The 16832-nt window shown below is 40.0% G+C and overlaps 1 protein-coding gene across 1 annotated transcript in view; it reads right to left on the bottom strand.

The window, feature by feature from the left end:
* LOC131774659 (E3 ubiquitin-protein ligase rnf213-alpha) overlaps positions 1 to 16832 on the bottom strand; it is a 53809-nt gene that overhangs the window by 12501 nt on the left and 24476 nt on the right. The window contains exons 33-61 of the mRNA XM_066165135.1: positions 16370 to 16605; positions 16191 to 16273; positions 15755 to 15888; positions 15170 to 15265; positions 14879 to 15046; positions 14404 to 14570; positions 13882 to 14104; positions 13026 to 13381; positions 12457 to 12615; positions 12195 to 12342; positions 11826 to 11911; positions 11576 to 11711; positions 11084 to 11191; positions 10415 to 10500; positions 9304 to 9489; positions 8901 to 9039; positions 8251 to 8466; positions 7586 to 7722; positions 6669 to 7183; positions 5363 to 5830; positions 4830 to 4993; positions 4301 to 4507; positions 3692 to 3906; positions 3030 to 3138; positions 2856 to 2947; positions 1864 to 2112; positions 1581 to 1701; positions 757 to 1206; positions 159 to 278 (exon numbers count right to left, since the gene is read on the bottom strand). Coding sequence (XP_066021232.1) covers positions 159 to 278; positions 757 to 1206; positions 1581 to 1701; positions 1864 to 2112; positions 2856 to 2947; positions 3030 to 3138; positions 3692 to 3906; positions 4301 to 4507; positions 4830 to 4993; positions 5363 to 5830; positions 6669 to 7183; positions 7586 to 7722; positions 8251 to 8466; positions 8901 to 9039; positions 9304 to 9489; positions 10415 to 10500; positions 11084 to 11191; positions 11576 to 11711; positions 11826 to 11911; positions 12195 to 12342; positions 12457 to 12615; positions 13026 to 13381; positions 13882 to 14104; positions 14404 to 14570; positions 14879 to 15046; positions 15170 to 15265; positions 15755 to 15888; positions 16191 to 16273; positions 16370 to 16605 — 5574 coding nt within the window. The remainder of the gene's footprint in view (positions 1 to 158; positions 279 to 756; positions 1207 to 1580; positions 1702 to 1863; positions 2113 to 2855; positions 2948 to 3029; positions 3139 to 3691; positions 3907 to 4300; positions 4508 to 4829; positions 4994 to 5362; positions 5831 to 6668; positions 7184 to 7585; positions 7723 to 8250; positions 8467 to 8900; positions 9040 to 9303; positions 9490 to 10414; positions 10501 to 11083; positions 11192 to 11575; positions 11712 to 11825; positions 11912 to 12194; positions 12343 to 12456; positions 12616 to 13025; positions 13382 to 13881; positions 14105 to 14403; positions 14571 to 14878; positions 15047 to 15169; positions 15266 to 15754; positions 15889 to 16190; positions 16274 to 16369; positions 16606 to 16832) is intronic.

The raw sequence follows: 16832 nt of genomic DNA, 5'->3' as shown, positions 1-16832 counted from the left end.
TCTTTTATCGCGTAATACATTTACCAAAAATGAGTACCAACGAGTTCTAAAATATCTGTGTCATTTCTGAATGTCTGGAGTTGATACAATCCATAATAACCCACAATAACGAAGATAAAAGGCCCAATAGAAAAAGAGAATATACAGTGGACACTAACCGTAATGGCAGTGACAATGTCTTGGATGTTCCCAGTGATGACAGTTTTGGCCAGCCCCTCACGGACGGCACGATAATGGTCTCCATGAACAATAAACCTGTCTTGGATTACATCCTCCTCCTGCAGATCGAAGACCAAAGATCAATAGCAAGCAACGTGTATTACCATAAGTAAAATGTAAAAAGGTTGTTGCCTTCAAACATTTAAGAGAAGTGTTCAATTATGAGCACTAAAAAAGAGGACGGAAAGAGTCTGGATTTTCAAAAGTTGTTCCTCTTTTTGGCTCCTCCAGTTCTCAACCGTTGCGCTTTGATAACACTTGTGGTTTTTTGAGAGATATTCACGAGGTTTAAGTATATTTACTCGTATTGAGTTCTGAGAAATTCAGTTCACATAGTAGATGGCCTGTCTCGTTAACATGTTCACAGTAATTAGAGCACCTGACTACGAAGTCAGAACTTACCAAAATTGAATCCGTCTAGCATCCAGATTTTTCCTTTCCCGTCTCACACTTACGACATATGCATACTATTTTTCTATTATGATTCAGTTTTAACACATTTCAACGAAATCCATTCATTCATCATTCATTGTTTACCTGCTGTATGGCCTCTGGAGGTAGAATCCACGCTAGTTCCTCATATTCACCCAGAGTTCGGACACAGTCCAAGCCATACCGCCTGACAAGCTGATTAAGCAGGTAGAGCCACGGTGTGGAACTCGACACTTGCTGTGGTGTGGAACTCGACACTTCCATGCAAAGCTTCCTTGCAGACTCTAATAATAACATCACTTCTCTCTTGGCGTCAAGGTCTTTGTAGCTGCTATCTCCCTCAATGAAAAAATTGTAAATGTACTCTACCACCAATGATAAGACGTAACGTCCTTTAGCAACCCAATCCAGAGAGAGAGCGCTAATTTCAGCAGAATCTTCGTCACTGGCCTTAAGAGCTGTAAACGACTCCTCGCAAGTCTTTTTAGCATGTTTGAGCTTTAACGTTATCTTCAAATCGGCCATTTTTGCTTGATAACGGCTGATAAGGATGTCCTGAGGTAAAGGCAGTAAGATTCGAGAACAGTTATAAAAGAGAACATCTCGGGTATGTAAGTAGTACGACCCAAGTAGCCCATGGGGCCGGTGCTTAACTCCGGTTTTCTTAGCATGAAGCGCTAGGAGTATTGCTACTCCCCCCTGGATGGGAGGCTAGTCCATCGCAGGGTTACCCCCAGCACATTTTCTGGTACCCATTTGTACACCTGGTTGAAGAGAACCATTGTGAGAGTAAAGTGTCTTGCCTAAGAACATAAGACAATAATCCCGGCCAGGGCTCGAACTCGGACCACCCGATCCGGAGTAGAGTAAATATAATTTCAGTTGAACTACTCTCACCTCACAGCACAGTATTAGTTAAGTTTACATACCTCCATACACTGGACGCATAAGATGCAGACTTCTTTGACGTGCGAAGATTCTGGTTTTAAGCTCCGAGCCCCATGCAAGAAATTTCCCAAATGGTCTTTCACCAACTTTGTCAACTTCACACTGTTTTTAAAAATTAAAGACAGTTTAGTATATAATTATCCTCCTATTAACTGGACAATTTAATGTAAATTGGAGACAGGAAAAAAGAAAATCAGACATGTTAAGAGGCACAAGAAAGTGTGAGTGCTAGCTGAGAAAGAGATTGTTTCTCAACACTTTTACCTTGACCGCAATAGCTGCTGGAGAAGAAAAGAACGCACTACAGGAGTGGGATCAATAGCATAATCAGGGAATGGAGAGAAATCCTTGGTCTGAGTTGACTGATGACCGATAACATAACGCATAAGTAGAGTGATAGCTTCCTTTTCAAGGTCCTTTGACACTGAGTCACCAAAACAGAATACTGACACCAGCTCCATGAAAAAGGCATTACATCGGCGACGTAACTCAGAGGCGGTCTCTTCATTTGTCCTGTGGTCATTAAAAAAAACATGAATAAGTACCAGCATAGCAGTAGAATTATTTCTTTACCCTCAATTTCAATAACGCTCCGGCTTCGGCCATGGGCCATGGTTTCCCACCATCAGTCAAAAATAACTTAAGTTTTTGGCATTTAAAGCTGTGAGAAACTATGATTACTCTGTGAAAATGTTGCGATGTAATTCTTCGTCTATTGACTTCAGGATGATTCGGATTTTTCAGTTTTGATTTTCATGTGGGAAAAAAATCCAGGAACCAAATAGAAAAAAAAGCCGGAGGGTAAAGAAAAGAACCAGTGACAAATCAAGCCTTGGTGTGATGCAGGGTCCTGGAACGAACCTCGCCCACACAATTAGGAGACGAGTGATCTCGCCCTAACACAACCCTGAAGTTGTTGGCCGTGGCTAACGCTATGTTACCAATGAATACTTTAGTGGACACAGGCCGATGACAGCTTCCACAATAACAAGCCTTGAAATGTCCCCAAATTTCATTCCGCTTTAACTTTCAATTAAGTAAATCAATACCACCAGAGAAATATCAGGAGATGGTTAGCCTGGAGTAGATATAATGTCCTGAAAAACTTTATGACAAGTGAGTCCAAAGAGGGCTCGTGTCAGACTTTACCCGAAATTAGTTGTGGGAGAATTTGTGCAGTCTCCGAAACTTGCGAAGATTGAGACCCTATAATGTAGAAATATAACAACTAAATTGTACATAACGTGCTGGTTTACCTCTGCTTGATGTCTTCACTGTAGTTAATCAAGAATTTTTCGATGGTCTGCAGCGATCTCAGCGATGAAAAGTCAGTTTCATCTCCCAAAACCTTCAGAAGAGAGCAGTTTGCATTATCGAATTCTTATTTATAGTTCATTATTTCCGTTTCGTATCTCCTTACTCTAACCTACCTTCCACAACCTGATAACGCTCTCGGAATTGTCATCATCATCTTTCTCGGCGAACAAAGTCACGTGCTCCACAAAGAGTCGAACAGCTCCTGTTCGCTGCCACATGGATCTGATCCACACAAGAAGGAAATAATATAAGTACTTTCTCATTTGTATACGCGTCCTAGTACATTATACCAAACGGGTCCTCTAGACAACCCTTTAAAACAAGATACTACTAACGATTTGCCTTAAAAAAAATTTAAGAAATATGTACAGGCAGAATTCGAAAAAGTCACCAAGACAAAAGCCTTGCAAGATTCGCTTTCTCGTGTCGTCCTTAAAACCTAGAATCATTCCCTGTAAATTCTCAAATAGCAAATTTCCAAGTTGGCCCAGATAAAGTAAAGATCTAAATACCTCTTTGAAGATGTATCATTAAGTTCTCTGTTTACGATGTTTACTCTCTTACTCTCTTACTAAGCATGGCTGGCTCAAAGACCAACTATTTAAACATGCAAAATCCTCTCATAAAAGACGGAGCAAGAAAATGACTGACTGGTTATATAGTCTTATCAATAAGGTCTGCCGATTAAACTAACTGCAACAAAGCCTTTAGACAGCTTCTGCTCATGTCACAGTCAAAACTAACCTCAAAAAGGGAAAATTGGGTGCTTTGTTACCTGCAGTGACCAAGCATTACTGTTGATCTCTCTCCAAAGTTTGAATATTTCTCCGTGACAGGTCCAAACCTCTCTTTCCTTATCATGTCTTCCACTGCTGGCCTTATAGACAAAACTCTGTCACACCATGTTCGTCGTGTCTCCGGAGAAAGTAACATCTCTTGTGAAGGCTCCAGTGTCTCAAGACAAATGTTCAATGCTATGACATCCAAAAGCTGTATGAAATTTTAAAGATTAAAAAAGTCACAGAAAAGAACATATCACAGAACAGTCAAACAATATGAAACGTTTTGCCTGAAACGGAAGAGGGAGGGGCTCATTTTGTGCTTGTGACTGCCTAGCCATTACAAAGAGGTGATAATTTTCAGTTATAAAACAAGACATATAAAATAACCTGGCCTGCCTGAGGGACTTAAATGTATCAGTGTAGGAGACCCCTACGGAAAGTTTTGCCTAATGTAGTAGAAATTATGTTAATAATGACTACTAATTAAAGTTTCTGTTTATATAATATCTTAAAATATTCGAGTAAATTGGGAGCTCATTAAAATAAGGATGAACTTATAACTAACGTATTACAAACAGCCACAATAAGGCACCTAAACTCACCACTTCTGACTCGTTTCCTTGAAGAGCTTTCCGTAGTCTTGGTACCAGATGAGGATTCGCTTTCACGACTGTATCAAAACACTTCAAACGGTGTTGAACTCTACTATGCGCAACATGAACGAGTGCTATATCAATGGACTCGTTACCATCCTCATCTTCCAGGATAACAATTTCTCTCGCTGACGAAAGAATCGCTTCGTAAACAAGCTGAAAGAATAGAGGGAAAAAAAGCAAACTCAAATGTAATCGTGCTAACGAGAGCATCATCTTACAACTTAAAAGCTTGATATTTTTCTTTGACTTTCCCTGATTTTACCATCAAAAGGTCAATCTCCATCTTGAATAGTAACATATTCGATATATTTTCATCGTTTTTGATCGCTAACGTTTATAAAGTAACAATTAAAACGATTTCTCACGGGAAAGGATGCCCTTTGGGTGAAGAGCATAAGCAAGCGCTACGAAAGAAAATATAACTATTATCCAAGGAAATCTGATATTGCGATGAAAACACAGGTAGAAATGAAACCTCGTGCTCCATATCGCTGAAAGGCTTGTACACCATGTGAACAAAATCCATCAGATACTGCAGTTCCGCGGAGTGCAAACGGCGCAATTCAGCGAGTGGGGGCCCCAACTGCGAGTTACCAATCAGTTCACGAAGAGAGTCTAACAGAGTGGTGCTAGAATGAGCTGCAACCGAAGAAACAAAACATACATGAGACAACTGTTGCTACACAGAGTCCTTAAATTTACCTCATTAATGTCATGAACATCAGAACATACGGTGCATATCGAGATTCCCATGAGTGAAAATTTATTTCCAGTGATATCTTTTATGTTCGTCCCTGGATTTTTAACCATTTCCTGTTTTCGTGAATAGTAGAAAATTTAGGAAACGACTGCATCAGTAGTGGTCGTCAGTCTCGATTTACTCATATGGTGGTGATCATACACTAAATCTTAGTTAGGGTGACTGTTTTGTGTCAATCACTCATTATGTAAAACAGAGAGACGACGGTGAAAAAATAGGAAAACAAATGCAAAAAAAAGTTCGTGTACCTTCGACGCTAGATGCATCTTTTAACAATTTTTCCACGCGTTGCTTGATAATAAAAGAAAATGGAAATCGGCGAGAAAAATGATGACCACCGGCCCCAGAGCCAATAACTTGAACACGTTCTCGGACAGCATTAGTAGCGGGTGATATCATGTCACTGTAACTCAGCTCTGAGATGTTACGGTCGGCCAAGATCTTCAGCCACAGCCTCGGAACCCACGTGTTGTCATTCTTCAACAAATCTAAATTGCCGTCTCTGTCTGCCAATGCAATGATCTCAGCCAAAATAGGAACCACAACTGAGAACACTCGCTGCAGAAGAGCCTTTCTGAAGGTGCCCCACTCTTGCACCCCTGTTCCTGACAGAGCTTCTGATTGGAGCCACCTTTGTGGATTTCCCGCTGTTTGCTCCCTTTCCTTTAAGAGGTGGTATGTTCTTTGTACCGCAACGCTTGCAAACGACTCTTCATCTTAAAAGAGATGGGAGTGAGGTTCAAACAAATTAATAAAATAATGAAATTGAAGAGTTGAATTTTACCAATTGCTGCATTAAACCTGGCTTTTTCCACTCACTTCACACAATGTTACGTTCCTTCAGCTATTGCCCCCAAAACTACAATTCTGAAAAACACTCAAAGTTCTTTAGTTCTGCGCCCAATATTGAATCGGTCTGATGGATCAACAAAGATTGCAAGTTTGATGTTCGTTCCAGTCCAATATTGCTTTGTTGATTAAATAGGTTCCGAGCTTTAAGCGATGAATAACCCAATCAATCCACCCTTGCCATTCTCGCAACTTCCCTGACAACACCAGAGACGAAAATGGTCACAACTTTGGGATGCCTTATAAATGGATTGTCCTTCGTAGCTTCTTCATAACAATGCCCTCTACAAAAGAGTGGTGCATTAATCTTACACTACCACAGCAATAGCAAAAGGAGAATTGTTCTGTATGTCTCGGAAAAACTCTGCTGTTCGCCAATCTGAAGGTCTCCTCTTCTTGGTATCATTTCATGAAGAAATAGCAAATCTTCTCAATTACAGGAGAAGAAGCGCCATAATCGATATCTTCCCGCAAATTTCTGGGGATCTTTTGAGGATAAAAGCCATGGTAAAATTGAATGATTGCAATAATCAAATTAAATTTAGAGATTTTGCTTTCGCTTTCAGAATATGAAGAAAGGCAAATTTAAAACCCTGTAAGCTTAGATCGCATCTTTTGAAAAGGTTATATTCCTTAAACTGAAAGACTTGTGAACTTTTCGGAAATTCTATCATGTCATATTGTTTATTGTTTCTCTTTACTAACCCTCTTGAGTTTGATAGTCATCAGGTAGTAAATCCAAAAGCAGCTCAATCCTATGAGTTGACCGTTCAGCTGATTCCGTTTCGCTATCAACCCTACAAGCAGCCGCTTGTACACAATTACGAAGGAGCTTCACTGCCACCGTCACCGCTGGCATGGATTCATCTTCCTCAGTGGGGTCTCCATTAAAAAGCTCACTAATGGGACGATCGATGAGTTGCTCGATGGAAGGAGTGTGCCTACCGGGTGGACGAAGTTCATCTATGTGAACGGACATCCATTTTCCACCCTGGAAACCGACAAAGTTACAACATCCACCAGCAATTCTTGGCAGCTGTGTGATCAGCACAATATGGACAGCTTCCAACGAAGACAAGTTGAGCATTTCAGACGCGTTTGTTCGTTCTTCCATCAGAATGTGTCTTGCACCCGCAATCAGGTTGAAGTTTTCTTCTCCTGAATCACACTGAACCAGAAGAATACCACGACATTCTCCACCAAGGTCTTCAATAAATGTTCTACGGAAAAAGATGACGGCTCATTTCAGTTGAGAAAAAAGGTACACATCATAACAAAGTTTTTGAGACGTACAACGTGAGATACACTTTTAGCTGTCAATGTGTTAGCCACAGACAAAATTCGCACAGACCGTGAGTAGTACATGCCGGTTGTGCTTCATATAGTGCAGATGTCTAATTATCCAAAGTAGAATTTATCGAATAAATAGATATAAAAAGTAACGCTCTAAAACAAAACTTGAAAATGTCCCAATAAAGGTTCTTCACTTCAACAATTATTCCCTGAAGTTGACAGAAAAGGAAACTCATCTCACCTTATTTCACGCTTTCTATCTTTTTATTAGCTCGTTTCTAACCGGTAGTTACAATGTCCATACACGTTGATTTGCATCAAGATCTCACCTAACTGAAGCCCTAAACTGTTGTTCCGTTTGAAACTGTTGAAGTGTTATGGAATCCACAGTCGCTCGTTCAAAGCCAGTTTGATTGCATATGTCTTCCAAATCGTTTTTAGAAAGCAGACGTGAATGAGTAGTAATCTAAAGCAAAGATGAAAAGCAGCATGCATGTCGAGGGTCAGCATTACAAATATGTTCCTTGCTTTCGTTCTGAATCTCCTATTGCCAACTTAAAACATAGTTAGGACAGCCATACCCCGTTCACAAAAAAACTGAAACTCGAATTTAAATCGGGAATTCGTAAACTAACCCCTTTCAACTTCAAATCTAGCACATTAAAAATACAAGTTAGTCATTAAGTCAGCCCTACGTAAATTTATTTCTCCAGTTGTCCGATGCTGATTTTCTTACGGTTAAACCTGGTTCAAGGAAACATTATTTGAAGATGGGACATTACTTACGGGCGTGCTCCAACGCCTTGTAAGACTTTGCTCCGGATAAGGGTCTTCAGTTTCACTCAACCACTTTAGAACATGTTGGTATCGTTACTGTACTGTTAGGGCTTGTAAATATTGCTGCTTATGTGATTTTTAAGTCCTCTGTCTTACTCAAGAGAGAAGTAAACTATACACAAGACGATAAACTAAGCATTGTATCCCCATCACTAACTTGAATCAAGAGCCCCTCCTGTCGCTTTTCATCAAAACGTCTATCCTCCAAATTGAGCACGTGCGACATGAACGTCGCCAAACTTGAGTGCTGTTGCTTTTTAAAGTAGGCCCTCCAGATATCAGGGGCTCCTCTTTCCAAAGCAGTGTGAGGAAGGCGAGCAATTGCATCTGGTGTAGCCATCTCTAAAAGCATCATCTGAGATCTTCGAAGTACCTTTTAGGTGGGAAAAAAAAAACACTTACAACGTTACTTTGCTGGTCTAGTTAGTGCAAAACTATACTTTACACTAAAATCTTCGTCATTAGAAGCCCAATTCATGTTGCAGGCAAAGAATTAAAAATAGGAGTCATATTTAATGTCCCATATTTCGCGCGCTTCTCAGGGTGATCGACAAGAATCTCAAGTCCGTAACACAATACGTATTTAATAATTCAGAAGGAAAAAAGTAGAAGCAAATTACATAATGTTCAAATCATTAATCCTCAAACTTTTTGCTAAATATACTCAGGTAGAATTTGCTCGCTGTACCGGCGAAGTGTTCTCAACGGAGTAAAAATTCATGCAACTCGCAAAATCTCCCATTTTTTAAAACACGCAGGAGCCATCAAGATGTATTTATCTTAAAATGACATTTCCGTGAAGCGTACTTTCATTTCCCATGTATCTCCTGTGTCGTAACTTGCCGATGAGTGGTCTTCTCCTCCAATTTCATTGCAGACTTGCATGACAATTGAGGGAATGGTATCCTCGTGAAATCCAACAAAAGCGTCTCCGATGGAGAAGTCCCTGTTACCAAACATCAAATTAAAAATATTAAAATAAAGTCGCCCAAAATCTATAAAATGTAAATATTATGAATAGTTGTTCCATATGCTTTACCTTAATTATATTTTAAATTGTGCCTTAGCATTGAGAAAAAGCTAACAGTTTTTTTGTAATCATGCGCACAAAGCACACTCAAAATCGCGCAGTATTCCAAACCCTGCAAAATGCAATAACATCGAATGTCCTCATAACAAAGGGCTCGAGACCCTTTTTTTGTAACATCACCTGCCACGTCTGCCTTCACTCGAAACCTCAGCAAATTCACCAGCCCAGGTCCCCATTTTCTGTACTAAGTCCTTCTGGTCAGTAGTCAAACTTGTTAAGGTCACAAGGAAGTGTTTCTCCAGGCGGTTGATCAACGGAATAGGAAAGTTGTTGTACACCACTTCCTTTTCAGCAATCACGATTAATCTGAGTAAGGTAGAGCGACTTAAAACTCAAAGCGATGAAAACAATAGGTTAAGGCTCTATGGCTCACTAGTATTGCGTTTGTGAAGGAACGCAAAGGAAAACGAAGGAAAACGAAAGAATGAAGATGACGATGAAAACGACAAAGGCTAAAGATTGTCTTGGAAACGTACTCCAGGCAACGAAGGAGACTACAACGTGAAGAGCACACTATGCTTTTACAATGCTTTCTGTCTGGCTGCTTAGAGTCGATCGATATAGAAGTCAAGGAAACTACTGCCACAAAACAGAAGTACGATTTTTTAAACCTCACTATTACAGTGTGAATAAAATAAATCATATTTTCGACCCACGGAGGATAGCAAGTAACGAAATGGCGGTGACAGCTGAACCACAATGACAAAAAGGGAGTGAAATCATCCAGGATTACACAGGATTCGTCTCTAGAAAGACACTAGAAAGACACTAGTATGACGTTACTACCCACTGAGCTACGAGGACACATTGGGAGAACGTTGGAAACGAGGTATATTTTAGGGGATTTGTTTTGTTTCCTTAAATGAACTTGCTTACCAGTAAACACAAAAAAATAATATTTTTAATAAGATGTTCGAAGTTATCGAGATTGTCTACATCAGTGACAAAATTGTTGACACACTGCCTTAGTTAACACCCTATTACCTCAATTTAATCTCGTTTCCACTTGGTAAGCTAACCTATTCGCCCCCTTTCTGCCAAAACAATGTTGTGTCATGATTCCCTGAACCTTAAGCTACATACAGGTAACATTGAATGGGACGGGAGTCATGTCAATGAATTTGAGTGTGGAACAGGCAGGTGTGTTATCCTCCACATAAATGCGACTACTCAAACATGAAGTATTAACTAATTATGACACTGATTGTAGGTAATCAGCCAAAATTCTTACTTGAAGCCATCATCAACACGACATTTGACGCGGTGAGTACCAAGCCCAAGATCCACATACTTTTGTCCTCCAAAGTACACATAATACTAGAAATACAGCATACCAAGAAATAAGACTCAACATTTCCAAGCCTTTTTCACTTCAGCACATGTACAATACCATTGAAGACATGACTTAACATATACATATCCGAAGGTCTGTGGTTCGATTCCTCATGGGGACTCAGAATTTTTTTCCATGTCCCACGCTCGTGACAAAACGAAAAAACATCTTTCTCTTTTTCTTTACCGAGCTCAAAAACTTACCATCTCTCCTATTTCTATCTACAAACATTACGCTTTCGACATTGCTAGCGGTACACAGGACGCGTGTCATATGAACTTCGTGATAGACCTCGCTCACCGTGGAGTCTCTGTGGCTCAGTGGTTAGAGCATCGGAACGCGGAATCCGAAGGTCTGAGGTTTGATACCTCATGGGGACTCAGAATTTTTTTCTTTGTCCCACGCTCGTGACAAGACGAAAAAACATCTTTCTTTATATACAATAATAGCTACAATACTCCTTAGCATAGTATTATAAGTAGGGCACATTCTGCTTGGCCCCAACGAAGGGAGGCATTGCGAATGTTAACAACAAAATGTACAACATTTGCAACGGATATCTCACACCTGATTTAGGGCGTCGTATAGACTCTCGTAGAGACTTTCAAGGTTCAATAAGATCACTGTTCTTCCTGTCTCCATACAAACCTTGATGCGATTGATGTTGCGACAAATCTGGATATCAAGTTATTGACATAAGTTGTACAGTTAAAACTATTTACTCTAAGACTCTCCTACTGAACACCAGAAACAATAATCTCTCGACTTGCACATGGAACTAAATTCCAACGGAACAAAATTTGTTCTTATATCCATAAGTTTACGTTTTAGTGCCATCATCGTTTACTTCTCCAACAATCTCTGTAAACATTTGATGGTAAGTCCTAAGTACACTGTCGTGCCAAATCAAAGACAAGTAAGTATTATCGTGAAATGTCGGACACCGACGCAAACTGTAATTAATAGGACTCTGTTAACAGCAATGTGTTAGTTTTGAAGTTGAGAGGAGTATTGCCAACGTCGTAAGATATAAGGAGTCGTTCCTCCCATGCTTTTTACCTGAGTGTATTCCTGGTCATTAGGAAAACTACTTCCAAAGATGACAACTGCATTATCTGCTGTTCTCAAAAGAAGCTGCTGCATGATGGGTAGGGCGGCGTAATTTTCAGTCAGAATCAGAAGGTAACGGTTTTCACTGTAAGACATTTAGTTAACATGAACAGTTATCCGTCATTATTTTATTTCAGCTACTTGTAAACGACTTTCAGAAGGAATAAAAGAATTAGGTTGGGATGAACTATACATGTACCTAAAATTGGCTCTATCTGCTACGTCTTCCCTTCCAAGACTTGCCTCGATCAATCTTATTGTTGTGGTTTCGGCTACGTAGTCATCCTTCATTGACAAGGAAAAAGTTAGGTTAAGCAAATAATTAAATCCTGCCCCTGTGTTGACTCAATTTCCGATTTAAACATACATGTATCAACCCAATAAAATATGAAAAAACCCTTACATTTGATGTGAATAATCCCCTACTGATACAATCGATCAAATTTTCCCTGTATGGTCATGATTTAATGTACCATTTTGCAGTGCTTTATAATTGGTTACATCGCAATCAAATAGAGTGAACGCAATGTAGAAACAAGTTCGACACTAGCTCTATGCGTCAACTTACTTCTTTTTCGGTAAAGTAGCGTTTGAATATCTCTACAGGGTCTCCTTCAATCAGGCCACCAAAGTTCCTCTTGATAGCGTGTTGTAGTTCATGCCAGCGAGGTCTCTGTTGAGATTTTGCAGCGATTGCGTACACCATCTTAATGAGGCTTGCGTAAAGAGACAAAAGAGGTGAATCACTTCGAGCAAATAATTTCCAATTCATCATGAAAGAAGCGAGCTAAAAAGAATCGATGTAAAATATACGCTCTCAGATATCAAACCTGTAAAAGTCACGAAGACCGAAAAATTCTTCTTTGCCACATTTTTTTAACGTTGCAAAATTTTTCTGTTCCTGGTAAAGTTGTGCATATCCAGCGGCCAGTGGAGATATGAGAGGCAGGATAAGAGCTTTCACCACTTCATCCGTGGAGCAAATTCCCCTGAAAAACAATTCTCAAATGTGTTAAAGAAGGCATGGAATGTCTGTTTCCAAACCTGACTCAGAACGACGGAGGACTGACTGAAAACATAGCAGAGTAACTTTGAAAACATTCGAGAAAATTTTAGTCAAATTTTATACTCTGTGTTTATCATGCTGAAAGTTATTGGTTAATGTCGATTTTCAAGATATCACCATATCAAAGTGGGTGGAGGGACTAAAATTCATTTCAAAAGGTTACCATTTTTACTGGAGATCAAAAGCAATTTGATTAATTTTAGTCTAAAGCTTCTTTACCATAGTTATGACGGTTTCACAAGGTCCAACGAAACTATTTATGTGACCGCAATAACATTTCCGCATGGTTTAACGTGAGTGCCAAAGCGAAAGGATACCATAAAATTCACTTACATAGCACTGTCTATGAGTTCTCCCTCGCTTGGAACCCCACGCGACAGCATGATTCCACGGTTCATTTTGGCGGGATCCAGGGCCCAATTTGAGATTCCAATGAAAGCTATGCGCTGCGGTTTCTCGTCAGTCTCGATGACGTCATCAGCAGTCGTTACACCATCCTCGAGCAATGGATGCAAAGTTTTAAGAGGCATGAGAGGAGAGTCTTCTGCCAGACCAACCTCATCAAGGACTACAACTGAAACAAACTTGTCTGGATTTTTTCCTTCCTGTAACTTGCTACACTGCTTGAAAGTCGCCACGATACCCTCAGGGGTTGATAGGGGACTGCACTGATATGATGCCATGTGAACCTACCATGAAATAGATAGTTTTACTGTTTTTAAAAACGGACCTTGGAGTAAACATAAGCATACTACGCATACAACCCTATTTTGAAGGAAGGGGTATTAAAAGTGCTTGGTGTGACTCTGATATTAACATCCTCTTTACTGTATACCTCCCGATACCAAAACGTAAAGCAGAATTACTATGGACTACGCAAAGCACGTAAAACCGTTGGTGACCAGATAGAGAATGGTTGACGAATATCCCCAAGCAATTCAACTATTTTCCGTGAAAGTATGCTGATCACCATTCGTACTTTTTTGTACAGAAAGAAGCTGCTAAAGTAACGTGTCTTGACCAGGTCAACTTAATAACCCAGCCAAAGCTAGAACTTGAATGCAACCAGGACATCGACTACGGCGAGATCGACATACCTCCTACGAATCCCATTACATCGATCCTTATAGCTCTTCACTTAGGGAAAGGAGAAAAAGACATTATAGTGTATCTGAAATGGCCATATAACCTGCTTGAAGGTCTTGAATAGTAGCGATCTTGCAGCATCACCTTGCATGTTATCAGCAACAACCGTCTTTGCCAAAGATTTTGAGCTGCCAGGTTTTCCAACCACAAATAGTGGGATCCTGAGCTCAATGCACACCACCATCATAAACACATTTTCGCTCAAGGCTGCGTTGCGAGCAATGTTGGGGCCGAGATCCAACTCGTTCAGTACAGCTTTTTGACAACTATCACAGACAAAATTGGGACACGAGGTAAATTGCTTGCTTACATATGGTAAAGAACTACCAAAGGTGTGAGTAAAAAACCCGAACTCCACAACTGTTTTCTTGTTGATCAGACTTCTGTTAATACCGCATACATATGGATCAAACTTTCTTTGCCTTTACAAAATATACTTTTTACAACTATCAATTGACTGGCCGCAATAAATGTTTTTCTATTTGGGTACGTAAAAGGTCAAATAGGCTCAGTCATGAATTCCTTCGCATGAAGTAGACCACGTTGTATTAGACTCTCCTCATACCTTGAAATCTCACGGTGTATCTGCTTCTGCCCACCTGGAAGCAGACATGGCGCCTTAAAGCTGTGCGCCACGACAGTGCGATATTCTTCACGCCGCTCCTGAAGCTTGGCATGATAACAGACACCTATGGCGAGTACCAGGGCACGGGTAAGAGGAGAGATTGAATCCTGCGGAATATACAATATCATGATTCTCTTAGACAGAATTCTCGCGACCCCACTCTGTACCCCTCTAACATAATTGAACACACACCTATTTGTGGTTTGAGCGAGATGATGCCTTATAGCATCAAATTTTCAGCAATTCATTCCGGATCATTATTTTGTAAGATCATACAATAACTCAATAAGGTACGTCCAAAGTCCCAAAAACGAGGGATGTTTTCAGAGTTTACCATCTTTCTTAGTCCAATTTTCGTGGAAATCTTATCAGAATTTTATTTGATAGAGCATAAAATGTCAAGTGGCTTTATTACCATCTCTTCCTCCTCATCATCTTCATCGACATCTAAACCTTCCTCCCTTCGTTGCTCAGCGGTCACCTTTTTCATAAGTCTACCGAGTGTATCCACGTGCTTATAGAACCAGACCATCACTTGCATGGCTCTCTCGACATCACGAAGACTAACAAAGCTGCACTCATCCTTGATTTAAAAAAAAAGGTTATTCTCTCTTTGGGCTTGCACCGGCATTGTGTGATTGAAAAGGTAATTTATAACACTAATATATCTAATGTGCAAAAAAGTGTTTTAAAACTTTTCACGCACCGATTGATCTCTCATATATTTTTGCGAGGCTGCCAGAACCTCAGTAACTGCTTCTACTGTAGAAGGGTCTCCTACTAGTTGTCCTCCGTGAAGAATCTATCATAAAAAAAACCGAAACACAAAAAAGTAACATTAAATTGTATGAAAGATAGTCTAGGGGGGAGTAGAGTGGCGTTTGCTCTCTTCACTCGAGGTTATTCCGGGAAACGGAAAAAGTCAAAGCAACAACCCCATCCTAGTTTGATTGACTGGTGTTTCTTTTCTTTCAGGATTTATTCATAAAATTAGTAGGATATAAATAACTAAATGCCATACCTCCTGTACTCCAGCCTCGTACCATGATTCAAAATTTTTATTTCCACTTACCATATCGTAGGGTTAGTGAAAACGTTCACTCAGCTCTCTTGAACATATCATGCGTTTCCAGATTCATTTCTTTTTTATCTTTATGTCTTAGTGACATAAAATGCACATATCTCGCACATATCTCGAGTTACAATAATAAAACATGTGACAGAGGACTAATAGTTTACGAGTTAGAAAGAACATCTTTTGAGTTCAGAGGGACTATTAGAATATACTTACGTAACGGCTGACAATCTGGTTAGTATACAGTCTCTCTACATCTGGTTTCAGCTGACCAAAATCCCATATCAACGGGCGCATGCTCCCTGGGAGGGCGTGTACACGGTAGACAAGATGTCGTAATGGGATATGACCTGTGAAGAACAATTATTACTAAAAAATAATTTCCAAGCGACCTTTTACTTCACCACTATGCTTTATCGCATTTGCATGTAGGACACAATGTCCCTGTTCTTGATCGCGATTATTTTTTCTTTAAAGGGTGTAACCCAGTAGGCAAGTTCCTCCCTTTTAGGAATCATTCAAAGTTGAAGCTTCACAAAGAATTCTGAACAAGGCACCACCTGGGATTCAGAGATCCGTTAACACTCGTCTTTTCTCAAAATCAATTTTCCAACGGAAGTCTAAGGAAATTCAAACCTATAGCGTCCCCTACCCAGCCGATCTTCTGATTCATCTGCTCTCACGTAATATCCAAGACCAGCTGACTCGAGCTTGTGGATCATGTCATCTGTGTGCCTAGAAATACATAAGAAAACAACACTTTGCTCTTACCATTCATTTCTAAGACACTCTAAGCTTAGTTAAGCTTAGAGCGAAAGACACATCTTTTACCTTCTGTAAGGATTACAGGCAGCGATAAACTTCAGCCTTTCTAGCCCTTGACTAATAGGCCGACCATTGATTCTACGGTCCACCATAACTTCCTTAATCATGGTCAGAGCCTCTGTAGTGTTGGCTTCGTCAAAGAATAAAACTGTGTCAATATTCTTATCTTGATTTGCGCGGGCCATTTCTTCTGCTTGGTGAACTTTGAGCTTGATATCTTCGTATGTTGTACCACCATGAACCTTGAAAAGAAAATGATGTATGACGAAAGTGTAATAACCGTGTGTGTCATTCAGTCTCAACAGAAAGGAGTGTATACAACGTTTTGAAACTGATGTAGCTGTTAACTAGGTGTTGCGTTGAACTTATTTTCTGGAAAAGATTTCTTACAAGCAGAAGGAGCAGCGCTATCGCTTCCCACCAGAATCAGCTCTACTTCAATGTTTAAAGTCACTACGACAATTTATTT

Source organism: Pocillopora verrucosa, chromosome 4 (assembly GCF_036669915.1).
Source record: "Pocillopora verrucosa isolate sample1 chromosome 4, ASM3666991v2, whole genome shotgun sequence".
NCBI classification, from domain to species: Eukaryota; Metazoa; Cnidaria; class Anthozoa; order Scleractinia; family Pocilloporidae; genus Pocillopora; species Pocillopora verrucosa.
Note: the sequence above shows the minus strand (reverse complement) of the source record. Positions and strands in the feature narration are given on the sequence as shown.